Source organism: Lampetra fluviatilis, chromosome 70 (genome assembly GCF_964198595.1).
Source record: "Lampetra fluviatilis chromosome 70, kcLamFluv1.1, whole genome shotgun sequence".
Lineage (NCBI taxonomy): Eukaryota > Metazoa > Chordata > Hyperoartia > Petromyzontiformes > Petromyzontidae > Lampetra > Lampetra fluviatilis.
The window spans coordinates 4,714,900-4,730,755 of record NC_136344.1 but is presented as its reverse complement, the minus strand read 5'-3'; the positions used below and the strand labels follow the sequence as shown (position 1 = coordinate 4,730,755).

General features: G+C 51.1%; 1 protein-coding gene across 1 annotated transcript in view; it reads right to left on the bottom strand.

Annotated features, from left to right (window-relative positions):
• Positions 1-15,856, bottom strand: part of SIAE (sialic acid acetylesterase) — a 60,479-nt gene that overhangs the window by 27,185 nt on the left and 17,438 nt on the right. Inside the window, exons 5-6 of the mRNA XM_078883254.1 lie at positions 4,543-4,681; positions 460-646 (exon numbers count right to left, since the gene is read on the bottom strand). Coding sequence (XP_078739380.1) covers positions 460-646; positions 4,543-4,681 — 326 coding nt within the window. The remainder of the gene's footprint in view (positions 1-459; positions 647-4,542; positions 4,682-15,856) is intronic.

Sequence of the window (15,856 nt, the reverse complement as noted above, 5' to 3'; positions counted from 1 at the left end):
ATGAATACATTATAAGGTTGCACGCATTACACACAAAGTGCTTGCCGCAACTGAACTACAATTCCTTGCTGATCTCATGAAGGAGCATAGACCATCACGCGAATCTGGTCATCCTCCCAGCGTTTTTTTGCTAGCCATCAAACAGACGGCCACCGCATCGCATGCTTTCAGACTTGCTTCTGCTGCTGTCTGGAGTGCCCTTCCCTCTGATATTAGGAACCCACTGGAGCTATGCACTTTTATTTCTAGATTGAAAACTAATTTATTTAAAATTGCCTTTTTTGTTTAGTTTGTTGTCCTTCCCGGGTACCTCTGATTAGCACGGTTGGCTACGAACAATGCAAAATAAGTTCAACATACATACATAAACAATCACCCATTCACTCTTTGTGATTATATATGCTCCCTATACGGGTCTATGTGTCTTTATACAAGTCAATCGCTTTCTATTACACGTACTTGCTTTGAGGCTGTGTGTTCAGTCCGCAGAGTGCCAGGGCTCGGGGTGAGGACCAGGATTCGATGGGGGTGCCCCCCCAGCAGGATTGCACCAACCCCACAGGGACACCCAGAGTGCGATGTAGGTTTCGGCCAAAGAACCAACAGACGGCAGAGAAAACGGTGTATTCTCCCATGCCCAGGCGGGCTAGACACACAGAGAGACGTAGACATACGCAGACATGGTCAACGATTATCTGTGTAACCTCTTAACAATCTGGTAAAGCAAATGCCATTAGCAGGCTCCTATTTAGGCTGACACGGCACGTGAGGAGGTGGTTGCCTCGCAACATGCCCGACTACGCCTTTATCTGCCTAATGCTGATATTAATACAGCACGGCAGGTACTCATTTAACTGTCAGTCTATCTAGGGGAGGTCCAGGACCAGTTCAAATATTCACCACCAACGTTGGGTGTAAGCGAAAATTAGTTGCACATTTTTGAGAGCGAATTGGTTGCACAATTGATGTTCTCCGTGTGGATGTGCCTTCAGGTTCTCCCCTAGTTGTGGGACTCATTGCCATTATGAACAAAATAAAATTAAATACGTTCTGGAAATAAATACAAGTGTTAAGACGTTCACACACCAAATAAAGAAAATGCTTTACCCTTTCGGGCACCTCCAATTAGCACAATTGGCTATGCATGGTGCAAAAGAAGTTCAAGACACATAACAACACATACTTGTGACATTTGTGGTTAATTCAGACTTGATGCATTGTAATAGGTGTCTATTTGCTGTTTAAATATTTTAACACCTGAATTTATTGCCAGAAAGGGTGTCTTTTATTTGTTTATCATCTTGATACTGGTGTAGTGAGTCAAACTGATTCGCAGATGTTGTTCTTTAGAGGCCACCCATTTATTGTAACATCAACACATAACACCAAGATACAGCCTAGGGTGGTGACCACCCAGCTAACTACCCTATACATAGAAGTTATGGATACGAAGGGTCGGGCCTTCACTCGGGTCCCGACCACGTGTTGATGTCTCGTAGAGCTTCCAGTTTGTAGACGTAGAGCTTCACCTTGTAGAATGCAGCGACCCCGATCCCTCTCAGAGACCCGCTTTATATCCGCCACGGGTCGGGGCTGCTCCGCCCTTGGCCCCGCCCACTTTCTAGAGCCTTCCAGCTTCCTCTCGAGAGCTCTCCCCAGACACATGATCACCCCGAGTCCCCCCACTTGGGGGCCTCTCTGTGAACACTCCAGATCACGTGTCTGCGGGGTCAACCAGAGTGCCTTGGCTCGGGGCAACCCTGCCCCTGGGCTGACACTCTCCTACTCCCGCTTGTGGGAGGCCGCACTACACGCTATGCGTGGTGCCCGTGCTATCCCAGCGCACACCAAGCCCCGCTAGGGTTGGTACTACACCCGTCTATGGGATGTATGCGATGACAGTGCATCGCATGCCGTGGCCTTCTCAGGCCAGCACCATACAGTGACATTCCCGATGTCACTACACTGGCAAAAAAAAGGTGCCATAGATATAACTACTTAACCTAAGCTATTAATACTTTTTCATTTGCATCGTCCTTGTGCTGATCACTTTTTGGCATTCTTTAGTCTATAGCACCGGTGAGACAAAGCCATAAAATATGCTTTTTCTGGTTTAGGCCATTTTATTTCAACGACAATGCATACATAATCAATGATTTACTACAAGTATTTGTGGTTAATACAGACTTGGTGCCTTTTAATAGGTGTCTATTATGGGTTTTAACATCTTAACACCCGCATTATTGCCAGAAAAGGTAAAGTCCTTTTTATCATCGACAAAATGGCAAAACGGGTCTAATAAATACGAACAATCTTGATTTAAAGCTTTCGTGACTGCAGGAATTCATATTCTTTGGGTCTTTCAGTCAAGTCACGTAAATAGAAAATAATAGATCACGACGTTTCGATCGCAACTCAAGCAATCGTCTTCAGGTGAGAGAGATATACCAAAATCAATAGAGATTCTATAAACCACCTGGTTGCGAAAACCAACAATATCATCACTGATTCGACATCTCTAATCGAACCAACCAAGCGGCTCTCTCTAAAATCCTCTGCTGCTAGACCACCCAGATTTAATGGCTTACCAAAAATCCATAAAGAAGGTACACCACTCCGTCCTATCATCTCATCATTAACTCACACACCTACACACTGGCCCAATTTCTGTCTGAGACCTTGCTTCCATTCACTGGCAAGACCACCTCAGCTGTACTTAATTCAGCTCATTTGGTTTCTCTTATTAAAGAAATCTCATTATCTCCAGGTGATTTGCTTCGATATGGTCTCTCTTTTCACCAAAGTTCCTGTGTCTGACACTATTGCAATCATTGAAGATTTGGTCCAACAAGGACTGAATGCTGATGTACGAACCCTGGTGAGACACTGTCTTACCAACACTTACTTTACCTGGAATGGTACATTCCACAAACAAGATTAAGGTACCACAATGGGTTATCCCTTATTGCCAGTGGTCACCAATATCTTCATGGAAAAATTTGAGACAGATGCCATCCAGGCATCCACGCTACGTCCTTCCTTGTGAAAGAGATACATAGATGACACATTCGTCATCTGGCCACATGGCCTGCTAGCACTGAACCAATTCTTCAAGCACATAAATTCCATACACCCAGACATCAAATTCACCATGTAAGTAGAAAAGGATGACAAGTTAGCCTTCTTGGATCTTTTAATCGAAAAAGACCAGATGTGTCACTGGGACACTGTCTACAGGAAAGCCACCCACATGGATGTCTATCTAAAACCTGACTCCTTCCACCATCCAGCCAAGAAGAATTATCTCATCAAATCTCTACACCACAGGGCCCGTTGCACCTCCGACCAGCACCACCTAGCCAGTGATCTGGAGCACGTATACCAAGCCCTCAAGATTAATGGATATTCAGACCGCACAATTCACAAAGCTGTCACCCCAACCGTGGGGGAAAAAAAACATCTGAAGACCCAATCAAAACCATCACCTTTCCATACATAGCAGGGGTCACTAAATAAAATTCGTGATCTGATCCCATCTGTTAAGGATGTGATCCCTGACATGCAATATTTGCGTGTCTCCAAACTGAGTTGTGTCTGCGGCAGTAGTTACATAGGGGAAACTAAGCGACATGTCCCGGACCGTGTTCGTGAAGACAAGGCGGATTTGAAACACAGTAGGACCAATACCTCAGCCGTGGCTGATCATAGTTTTAACGCTGTGGGCTCACACAATATTGATTTTTTTAAGACGAAGGAACTCTGCAAACCCACTGGCTATCATCAAAGATTTGTTCATGAAGCTATCCAGATATATAAACATAGACACAACTTCAACCGAGAAGATGGGTACAAATTGAGCAATAATTGGAAGGACGTGATTAACTAGGTAAAGTATTAACTTGCTATGATGTTTCCATCCTATCTATCGATGTTAACTGGCTCTCTGAGTTTCATTACTCGGTTGGATGTCTTTGTATTGACAGGCTGGGTGTCCACTACCCCAGCTTCTTTGATTGGACCATCTCTAGCTTCACCCACCTACCTTGATGCACCCATCTCAGGACAGGCTAATCTCTCAAAATACAAAGGCCACTGCCCCAGCCATTTTCATGCTAATCTCTCACAATACAAAGGTCACTGCCCCAGCCTCTGTGGTTAAACCAGCTCCACCCACCTACCTTGATGCACCCATCTCAGGCCGAAATAAGACATTGGCTCAGCAACTGTCTCTCTCTCTCTCTCACCTGAAGACGATTGCTTGTGTTGCGATCGAAACGTCGTGATCTATTATTTTCTATTTTACGTGAAATGACCGAAAGACCCAAATAATTTAGATATGAACAAGTTCACTGCCTGTTCCACTCAGTGAACAGGGACATGTTTCTTAGTCAGCTGAAGGCTATACTCACTGCAGTTTCCTGTATTAAATCTCAATACAATACTGGTACCAGATATCAATAAAATTAAAATCTTGCCACACATATGCTAATTCCTGGACTGTCTGTGTCTAACTCCGAGAGGTGATCAATTTTGAACACGTACCGGCTGTGGGGAGACTCCAGGAAAGTTCGACTGATGAGAAGTCGTCAAGGGGCTGGAGCGATGTATTCAAGGAGACAGCAAACAGTCGGACGAGAGGGAAGTTTGCGGCTTGAGCCAGCTCCCAACTCGCGTTCACCACCTGGACATGGGAACACGCAGGCATAGATACGGGAAGAACAGATACAGAGAACCAGAGTTAGATTCTAGCTCGCGTTTAGTCCTGAGTGACCTAGTGACACAGAGACATGGGAACATATAGACACAGTGCAACAGGGACACGGGAGGCATGTGAAGACTAGACACAGGGTCCAAAGGACCCATGTCCTTTGGGTCTCTGTGTGTCCATGTACCCGTGCCTCCATAGGCACGGGTACATGGACACACAGAGATCCAGAGACGTGGGGAAATCGATACGCAGAGATAGACTGGGTCACAGAGACCTAGAGACACAGATGCATAGACTGATGAGAAGTCGTCAAGGGGCTGGAGCGATGTATTCAAGGAGACAGCAAACAGTCGGACGAGAGGGAAGTTTGCGGCTTGAGCCAGCTCCCAACTCGCGTTCACCACCTGGACATGGGAACACGCAGGCATAGATACGGGAAGAACAGATACAGAGAACCAGAGTTAGATTCTAGCTCGCGTTTAGTCCTGAGTGACCTAGTGACACAGAGACATGGGAACATATAGACACAGTGCAACAGGGACACGGGAGGCATGTGAAGACTAGACACAGGGTCCAAAGGACCCATGTCCTTTGGGTCTCTGTGTGTCCATGTACCCGTGCCTCCATAGGCACGGGTACATGGACACACAGAGACCCAGAGACGTGGGGAAATCGATACGCAGAGATAGACTGGGTCACAGAGACCTAGAGACACAGATGCATAGAGATACAGGGACGCTGAGACACAAAAAACACGGGGACAATGTTACAGGAACAATAAATGAGACACCGAGATACTGGGACGCGGATACATGCCGACACAGGGACATGGGGACACGGATAGAGATATACACTGGAATAATAGACACTGATACATAAAGATTTAGAGACCCAGAGTTAAGGTCAATGTCGTGTTTACTATCTAGTGACACATGGACATGGAGACAGAGAGGAACAGGTATATGGAGATACGTATAAATAGACACGGATACAAAGGGATGTGGAAACATGGCACGCAGAGACGTATGGAAATAAAGACATGGGAAGAATAATATGAGGGAAAAAGGACTCAGACACAGGGACAGGGAAACACGGGGACATAGAGTAACAGAGGCATAGAGCAAGGAAACATGAAGACACGGGGACATAGAGATATGGAGACACTGACACATGGGCACACAGACATGTAAAAAATAGACATGAGATAAAGGGACACAGGGACATTGAGACACAAAGACATGGAAACATAGGGTCATGGCGACATGGGGTGTTGTGTGTGATGATGCTGTGTATGCTACATTTAATTGGAGATGATGAGAGACATTCGCTGTATTAACCAGGGTGGCCTGCTGGATTAGAACCTCTGCAACAAGCACCACCATTGTGTCCAGTTTGTAATGCCTGAAAAACGTGTTTAGCCACCTTGAAGTCGCCACCTTACAAATAATATTCAATGGAATATTGGATGCCCTGGTACAAAATATTACCGCTGCTCTGGTGGAATGGGTAACCAACGCCACTGGATGTTCCTTCTCGGCTTTTCGAGGTTGCGTTTACCTTGACTGAGTTCCCATACAAGACAAAGAGCTACTACGACTCTCGATGGCCTGCTGTCCAATAGAGACAAAGGCCGGCGGGCTGGCAAGGAGCAACCGATGCTAGCCTATCATGCCTCTCCAGAGACATGGCTCTCAGGAGCCTGGACATCACCACCAAGGAACCCACCTGGACTCCGTGGAAGTGTGTGTAAATGGCAAAAATATCTGAAAGGCATAGTTTTATGGACGCTTCCACTCTCAAACACTACCTAGAAATGATTGGCAATAGCTCGTATGCCACAGAACAGTGGGTCTTAACTAGCCTTGATGCACCAGCAGGAGAACTCCCTCCAGTGGCTGGCATAAACTTTGTCCGTGGAGGCTCTGCTTGACATCAAAATGAGGTTCTGCACCTGCCCTGAAACACCAAGGTTCTTGAACGTCATCCATTAAATGTAGTCAACCGAAAACGCGTGGCATCTGAAAAAAATGTATCTTGCCTGACACAGGGGTCCATAGCCTCTATCATTAGAGAGCGAAACTTGGAAGAATCTTTGCGATTACTACAGCTATTATATTGTCACAGCAAATGAGAATTCATGTCTATTGGACCCAGTTAGACATTGATCGAGAATGCCATGAAATGGGTCCCATTTACATAGTAGAGCCCACTGAAGTGGACTCATGTGAAGTTTTGTCAAGGGAACCATCTCCGTGATGGAGTCCATGTGTGCTAGAATGACCAGGATGTTTCTTGCCCTGATCACCAGAGTGGCTTGCAGCTAGCTCTCAAAATTGTTGCCTAAAAGAAACACCTTTTTGTCCAGAAGTCGCATCTGACCCTGGTATTTCCAGATGTTCAAAGTGACGTGTTAGAGTTGCTGATTTGTTTGATGGACACTTTCAAGGTAAACCACCCAACGTTAGTTCTCGAGGAGTCGAATATCTACAGTGAGGGAAAAAAGTATTTGATCCCCTGCTGATTTTGTGCGTTTGCCCACTGACAAAAATTATCAGTCTATAATTTTAATGGTAGGTTTATTTCAACAGTGATAGACAGAATAACAACAACAACAACATCCAGAAAAACGCATGTCAACAATGTTATAAATTGATTTGCATTTTAATGAAGGAAATAAGTATTTGAGCCCCTATCAATCAGAAAGATTTCTGGCTCCAGGTGTCTTTCATAGAGCTTGTTACCTGTATAAAAGACATCTGTTCACAGAAGCAATCAATCAATCAGATTCCAAACTCTCCACCATGGCCAAGACCAAAGAACTCTCCAAGGATGTCAGGGACAAGATTGTAGACCTACACAAGGCTGGAATGGGCTACAAGACCATCGCCAAGCAGCTCGGTGAGAAGGTGACAACAGTTGGTGCGATTATTCGCAAATGGAAGAAACACAAAAGAATTGTCAAATCTCCCTCGGCCTGGGGCTCCATGCAAGATCTCACCTCGTGGAGTTGCAATGATCATGAGAACGGTGAGGAATCAGCCCAGAACTACACGGGATGATCTTGTCAATGATCTCAAGGCAGCTGGGACCATAGTCACCAAGAAAACAGTTGGTAACACACTACGCCGTGAAGGACTGAAATCCTGCAGTGCCTGCAAGGTCCCCCTGCTCAAGAAAGCACATATATGTAATAAGAGCCATGTATGGCTCACGTGGCGATTGGCTTGCCGGTCTCGCTTTGTAGCCAATAAGGGGAGAGCCAGGGAGCATGGCCTCGGCGTGATCACGGCATGTTAGCTAGGGTCATTGGCTTGGCCAAGTTGAGCCTCAGCTAATGGGAAGCCGGATCAGAGGCGTGGTCCCTGGATTGACGGGGAATGATCTGGAACGGGCTGGGCGGACTACGGAGGATTGGCTGGGGAGTATCACGTGACCGAGGGATGAAGAGGGAGATAGACGAGGGAGTCGGGAGCAAACCTGGGAACGAAGAGAGCAGGAGCCACGCGCGTACGGGGCTCTGAGTGCCACGTGCGTGTGTGACTGAGCTGGTTGTCTGCCCGCTTCCCGTTGCCTGTCAGCAACGGGGAGTGCGTGTAACTGTGGAAGTGAAAAATAAAAAACTGATTCCAAGAGCCGTCTCGAGAAGGTTTATTACATATACATGCCCGTTTGAAGTTTGCCAATGAACATCTGAATGATTCAGAGGACAACTGGGTGAAAATGTTGTGGTCAGATGAGACTAAAATGGAGCTCTTTGGCATCAACTCAACTCGCCGTGTTTGGAGGAGGAATGCTGCCTATGACCCCAAGAACACCATCCCCACCGTCAAACATGGAAGTGGACACATTATGCTTTGGGGGTGTTTTTCTGATAAGGGGACAGGACAACTTCACCGCATCAAAGGGACGATGGACGGGGCCATGTACCGTCAAATCTTAGGTGAGAACCTCCTTCCCTCAGCCAGGGCATTGAAAATGGGTCATGGATGGGTATTCCAGCATGACAATGACCCAAAACACACGGCCAAGGCAACAAAGGAGTGGCTCAAGAAGAAGCACATTAAGGTCCTGGAGTGGCCTAGCCAGTCTCCAGACCTTAATCCCATAGAAAATATGTGGCGGGAGCTGAAGGTTCAAGTTGCCAAACGTCAGCCTCGAAACCTTAATGACTTGGAGAAGAGCTGCAAAGAGGAGAGGGACAAAATCCTTCCTGAGATGTGTGCAAACCTGATGGCCAACTACAAGAAACGTCTGACCTCTGTAATTGCCAACAAGGGTTTTGCCCCCAAATACTAAGTCATGTTTTGCAGAGGGGTCAAATACTTATTTCCCTCATTAAAATGCAAATCAATTTATAACATTTTTGACATGCGTTTTTCCGGATTTTGTTGTTGTTATTCTGTATCTCACTGTTCAATTATACCTACCATTAAAATTATAGACTGATCATTTCTTTGTCAGTGGGCAAACGTACAAAATCAGCAGGGGATCAAATACTTTTTGCCCTCACTGTACATCGGTTTCTACTGGAGTCTGGGACTTAATTATACTCTGATCATAAGGTCCTTCACATAGGGGTAAAATGTGAAAATATATCTCTCTCAATTGTTAGCCAAACCAAAAAATAACTGGGAGACAGACTGAGAGGAAAATTAGTCCTGGGTCAACCAAGGCTGTCACACCCAGGACAAAAGCTCACAAGATCGATGCATGCCAAACTGTTGATGGGATACATCAATGGGTAGTCTTAAGAGATTGTGGAAAAATTCCAGTTTTGGGTATATGGGCAAGATTTTCCGAAAACCCAGTGCAACCAGGAATAATGAATAGCCCACAGGGACCTAGACAAAGCAGGACCGGCAAGCCAATCCCCACGTGAACCCTCTATGGCTGTTATTACACATGTGTAGATGTGTAATTGTAAAGATGTATGGGCACGGATGGGTAACAAACACAAGGGGCGTGGTTAGGGCCGTACACAGAGGATGTGCTCACACCGACGTCTGCACCTGCATCCCGCACGGGCCCCTCCCGGGGGCCGAGTGCTATAAAAGGTGGTGAGCCGGAGGGCTCGAGGTCGAGTGTTAGCTTTAACCAGCGAAGAGTGAAGACCAGCTAGAATAGGCCCCGGAGCTCCCCTGGCTCGCTGTCCTTGTCAGGACCGACCAGGGCAAGCCGGTGGTGTGGCCCCGCGAGCCCAGACTGACGTTCTTATAAGAGCCGGTCTGGAGACTCAGGGTGCCGGGATCCCAGCTTGACCAGGGCTGGGATAGGTAGCCTCCCCTAGCTCCATAGTGGAGGACTCGGGCGTAGGTTAGCGGGGTTAGACGTGGTGTCTCCCTGTTAGACGAGTGAAGGGGACGATACCCCTTCAAGTGCTGTGTACTCCCGTTACTGTATACAAGTTGGTATTAATAAATAAGTGTGCCTCCAACCCCGTCGTCCAAAGCCTCCTGCAACTTACTACATCTGGTGTCAGAAGTGATCGTTCACCAATGGACACACGAGGGACGACACGTACCAGGGAGTCGGCGATGGAGGACACCTCGGCCGGCTCGGCACCAGAGATGGCCGAGGTCCGATCCGAGCAGCCGGGGCCGAGTACACCCGCGCCGCTACGACAGGAAGGGTGTGGTGCGTCGGCCGAGGGACTTCGGCTGGCTCACTCCCGCCTGGCAGAGCTGATCTACACTGCGGCCGCCGCGTTCGAGGAGATCACGCGGCTGGGGGCTGGAGAGGCTGCGCGGGACGACGATGGCAGTCGACGCGCAGCGCCATTTCCCGCCACCCCCACGCGGCTCGCAGTCAAATTTCCTGCCATCGCTACAGTGGGAGCAGAGGGCGGGGCCGGCCCGCGTCAGGTGACCGCCGAGGGCCAAGCACAAGCCATGACATCATCAACACCGGCCAGCGCGTCGACACTGGAGCGACCGGCGATGCCATACGCGCAGCCCGCCCCCACTGTACCGAGTGCCGAGAACGACGGAGCACGATCCACAACCACGGACGTCGCGTTACAGCAGCGACTGCCGCCTCTCAAAGAGTTCGTGGGCGTGGACGGGGACTGGGGTGGCTTCAAGAGACGGTTCCTCGCTCATCAGGAGATGGCGAACTGGACGGACGGCGAAGCACTACGCGCGCTGCCGGCGATGCTGGACAACGACACCCTGGCTACCCTCACCTCGGCGCCTAAGGAAAAGCGGGCCACGCTGCACTTGGCGCTGCAGCTGCTGTCTGCTGTCTACGGCCCGCCTTCGGACTGCAGACAGCTGTTCCACGATCGCCATCGGGGCGCCAACGAATCGCCTTTGGCTTTCTGGACGGCTCTCCTGGCCCTGGCGAAGGCAGCTTTTCCGCGGATGGACGAGGAGGGAGTGGACGCTATGGTGGCAGAAAAGCTGTTGCTACTCGCGGACGAGCTGGACGTCGCCGTCTTGGCTCAAGACGACACAGAGATGTCTTCCTTGCTGGTCGCGCGCCACATCCACGGGGGCTTGCGGTCCCTGCATCGCAAGGCCGCCAAGGGGGTGGCCGGCCATGCCATGGCGGCTCCCACCCTCCCATCGGAGGAGGTCTGCGATGTGGAGCGGCGGGGGGAATGGAGATCTGCGGGACCACAGGCTCGGAATGGACCGAGCCGCCAGGAGCAGCCCAGGCCATCTGCGGCGCTCACATGCTGCTACAACTGTGGCCTTCAAGGCCACGTGGCTTCAGGATGCCGGGCTCCTCGTCAGTGCGGGGCGACACCTCGTCAGGACGCCGCGCCGCCTCCACCCAAGCTCCAGCAGACAAATACGGCGAGTCGTGGCACCTCACACGTTTGGCCCGTGCACACATCTGACACACACTCACTCGCTGAAACAAACAGGGCTCGAAAATCGCCGGGCGTTGCGTCAGAATGTTCTGAAATGCGGCGAGCGCTCCAACCGGCCCAGTGGTCGGAGCTCGCTTATCGTGTCGTTGCAGCGTCGACGGAGTCGTCGGTCGTGGTCGGTCACATTGTTGGGGTTGAGGTGCGGATTTTAATTGACACAGGAGCATCGGCGACCATTATATCTGATTTGATTTATAACATCCTTCCCGTTCAAAGCCGTCCTTTGCTCCCCGTTGACGTGCCATGCTATGCTGCTAACGGGGGCTCGCTGGGCATCATTGGGCAGATCCGCGCCAAAATTTGCATTGGGGACATAAAATTATCCGGGCCTGTATTGGTTTCCTCCTCGCTGGCGGTTCTGTGCCTGTTGGGGATGGATTTCTTGGCCAAAATGCCTATCCGTATATTGATCGACCAGGGGTGCATCGAACTCCCGTCAGGCCGACGTTTAACATTTTTGTCTTCCCCCGCCATGGAGCGTCGGGCATTTGCGACCGTGCAGGCGCTCATGGCGAGATCTGTTCGCGTACCCCCGGGAGCTCAGATGCTCGTCCCCCTTAGGTTGCGTCGGCCGTTTGCTGAGGGGGTTGCGGATTGGGGGGTCTTGTTGGGACCATCTCGAGCCGGGGTCAATGGACCCAATTTGCTTGCGGCTCAGACCATGGTGAAAGGGGATGGGGACCCCTTCACTGCAGTCCTTAATGTGGGATCACGAACGGCCGTGGTTCCTCAAGGGACCGTGCTTGCACACGCAACGCCGGCACCCTATGAGGAACCGCTCGTGGGTCAGGTGACCACCGATCCTCCATCGCGACCGCATTCGGACTGTGATGACGGATGGCTGGATGCGCTTTGCACGGGATCAGTGGACCTGTCCGACTCACAGCGTGAGAGGCTGCGAGTTCTCCTGAAAGAGTTTGCCGACGTTTTTAGTCAGCACAAATTTGATATTGGTTGTACTAAATTGCTGCGACACCACATTGACACGGGTGACAGCGCGCCAATCCGCCAAAATCCCTTTCGGTTGAGTCCCGCCGAAAAGGATCATGTCAAATCGGCCGTTGACGACATGCTAGCCGCCGATATCATATCCCCTTCCAACAGCCCGTGGGGCGCACCGATCGTTTTGGTGAAAAAACACGATGGCTCACTGCGGTTTTGTGTCGACTTTCGGCGGTTGAACAAAATTTCAGTAGCCGACGCGTACCCGCTTCCTCGAATGAATGAGTCGCTTGATGCCTTGGCGGGGGCGCGATTCTTTTCCACCCTGGATTTACTTTCTGGATTCTGGCAGCTTCCTCTGGATGACGAATCTAAACCTAAGACTGCTTTCCGTACACCGCACGGCCTTTTCCAATTTAACCGCTTGCCGATGGGCTTACATTCCGCGCCGGCAACTTTTCAGTGGTTAATGGAACTGGTCTTGGCGGGCTTGCAATGGGATTCGTGTTTAATTTACTTGGACGATGTCATCGTCTTTAGCAAAACATTCGATGAACACCTCCAGAGGTTGCGTGCTGTTTTTCTCAAAATGCGGGCTGCCAATTTGAAATTTAAACCGCAGAAGAGCCATTTGCTCCGCGAATCGGTGCGGTATTTGGGTCATATTGTTGGACGCTCGGGGATATCCACTGATCCCGCCAAAACGAAATGCGTCAGCTCCTGGCCGACTCCCACCTCGGTGGGGGAGGTCAGGAGTTTCATTGGGTTCGCGTCGTACTACCGACGGTTTGTGGCTGACTTCGCTACGATCGCGAAACCCTTGCATGCCTTGACGTCCAAGGGAGTCAGGTTTCGTTGGGGACCGGAGGAGGAGGCTGCTTTTCCCTCCCTCCGGGATGCCCTGGTGGGGGCTCCGCCGTTGAATTATCCCGATTTCTCACAACCCTTCTTGCTCGATACAGACGCAAGTAACACGGGCATTGGGGGCATGCTGTCACAGCTCATTGGTGGCGTAGAGCATGTGGTGGCTTACGGTAGTCGGGTGTTGTCTCCGGCGGAACAACGGTACTGCGTTACCCGTCGTGAACTATTGGCGATCGTTTATTTCATTCAGCAGTACCGCCCGTATCTGTACGGTCGGCGTTTCACCGTCCGTACAGATCATGCGGCGCTGCAGTACGCCTTGCGGATTCAACAACCATCGGGACAGTTGTCTCGATGGTTGGAGATTCTCCAAGACTACGACTTTGTCACCACATATCGTAAGGGCGTCCGCCACACGAACGCTGATGCTCTGTTGCGGTTGCCGCCCACTTCAGAGTGCGCTTGCCTCTTGGGTTCGGGGCGTTGTAGGCCTCCAAACATGACCACGGATTCGGTCCTTGTGGCTGCCGCCGATGCGCCTTCAACTTCGGGTCCTATCGAGCAAGAAGGGAGGGATTCCTTGCTGGGGTTGTCCGTTGCGGAGTGGGGACGCCTCCAAATGGAGGACACCTCCCTCCTCGCTCTGCGCCGTCGCATCGGGGGGGTTGGTCAGGGGGCGGCGAACGTTGACTCGTGGGGGTTGTTCCAGGGGCTTTTAATGCACTGGGACGGGAAATCCCGCCGCCAACGGCTGGTGGTGCCTGCAGCATTGAGGGGTAAAGTGGTGTGGGCTACGCATGAGCGGCTCCTGCACTTGGGGACTCACAAGACCCTTGCCATGCTCCAGCTCGATTTCTTCTGGCCGGGCATGGCAAGGGACGTGGGGGATCTCCTGGGGTCGTGCACTCAATGCGCGCAGCGGAAGCCACCAGCGAGGGGGTCCAACCCTCCGTTGCAGTCGATAGAGGTTTCCTGGATTAACGAGCTCGTTGCTCTGGATATTCTCGGGCCATTTCCCGCTACACCCAGGGGAAATAGGTACTTATTGACAGGGGTCGAATACTTCACGAGATGGCCCATGGCCTGGCCCCTGGCCAACCAGTCGGCAGCAGCCGTCGCGGAGGCCTTTGTCCAGGGCTACGTCCTCGACAAGGGTGCTCCGGAACGGCTGCTGACTGACCAGGGTAAAAAAAATTCGGGGAAACTCCTCCGCGAGGTGTGCAACCTCTTGGGTACGGAGAAAATTCGGACCTCCCCATATCACCCACAAACTGACGGGATGGTGGAACTGCTGCATCGGACTATCACGTCCATGCTGTCCCAGCAGGTATCGGAATCCCAGACCGATTGGGACCTTCACATTGTGGGTGTGTTGCAAGCCTACAGGATGGCTCCCCATGCGGCCACCGGATTTTCACCTTTCTTCTTAATATATGGCCGCGAGGCTAACCCACCTGTGACGACTCAGCTGAAGCTCTCGGCGCCTCAGGCGAATTCTAAATTGTCCGACCACGTTAAATTTAACATCGGGAAATTAACAAAATTCGGAATTCCGCCAAAAGGCGAATGAGAGGCTTAGGCTGGGGCGGGCACAAGTGTTCCAATGGAAACCGGGAGACAGAGCATGGTTGCACTGTCCCCAGGTGCCACTGGCGACCTCGTCGAAGCTGGTGCGGCCGTGGCGGGGGCCCATGGAGGTCATACAGGTCTTGCGGCCGCAATGTGTATGCATCAAGTGGGGGAAGCGTCGGTGGTACGTGCACCCCTCCAGGTTGAAACCGTTCATTGCGCCGCCCCGTATTCCTCACACACACACGCATGGCCAAACGTGTGAGGGGTCCGCCGACTCCCCGGCTTCGCTACTTTCGCCTAACCTGACACCGACTGTTCCATCTCCAGGTGCACCAGGAGTGATGTGTCCACGACCGCCAACCCCTCCCGGGGGGGGTCGGGGGTCACTCAGCAGCGAAGCCAGACACTCTCCCACCCGGACTGTCGACACCCGCCACTGGGCGAGCCAGGGCGGGCCCTTGTGACGGGCCCGCCGCGAGAACGCGCGCCAAAACGCGCAGACTTTTGTGAGGTCAGCCGTTGGAGGGCCCTTGCGGAAGGTGGGGGGGGGGGGCGTCCGGGGTGCGTGTATATATGTTGGTTTTACGGAATGTGGTATTTATTCAGAGGGGGTGCGTCGGGTTATTTTTCTGTTCCTGTTGTTGTTGTTGTTGTTCTTGTTAAAATTACGCGAGGCACACACGGTTTTGAGGGGGGGATGCACCTTTATTGTGATTTTGTTGCAGCCGGGGACGGCTGCGGGCTGTACAGGGGGGGGGGGGGGTGATGTAGAGGTGTAATTGTAAAGATGTATGGGCACGGATGGGTAACAAACACAAGGGGCGTGGTTAGGGCCGTACACAGAGGAGGTGCTCACACCGACGTCTGCACCTGCATCCCCCATGGGCCCCTCCCGG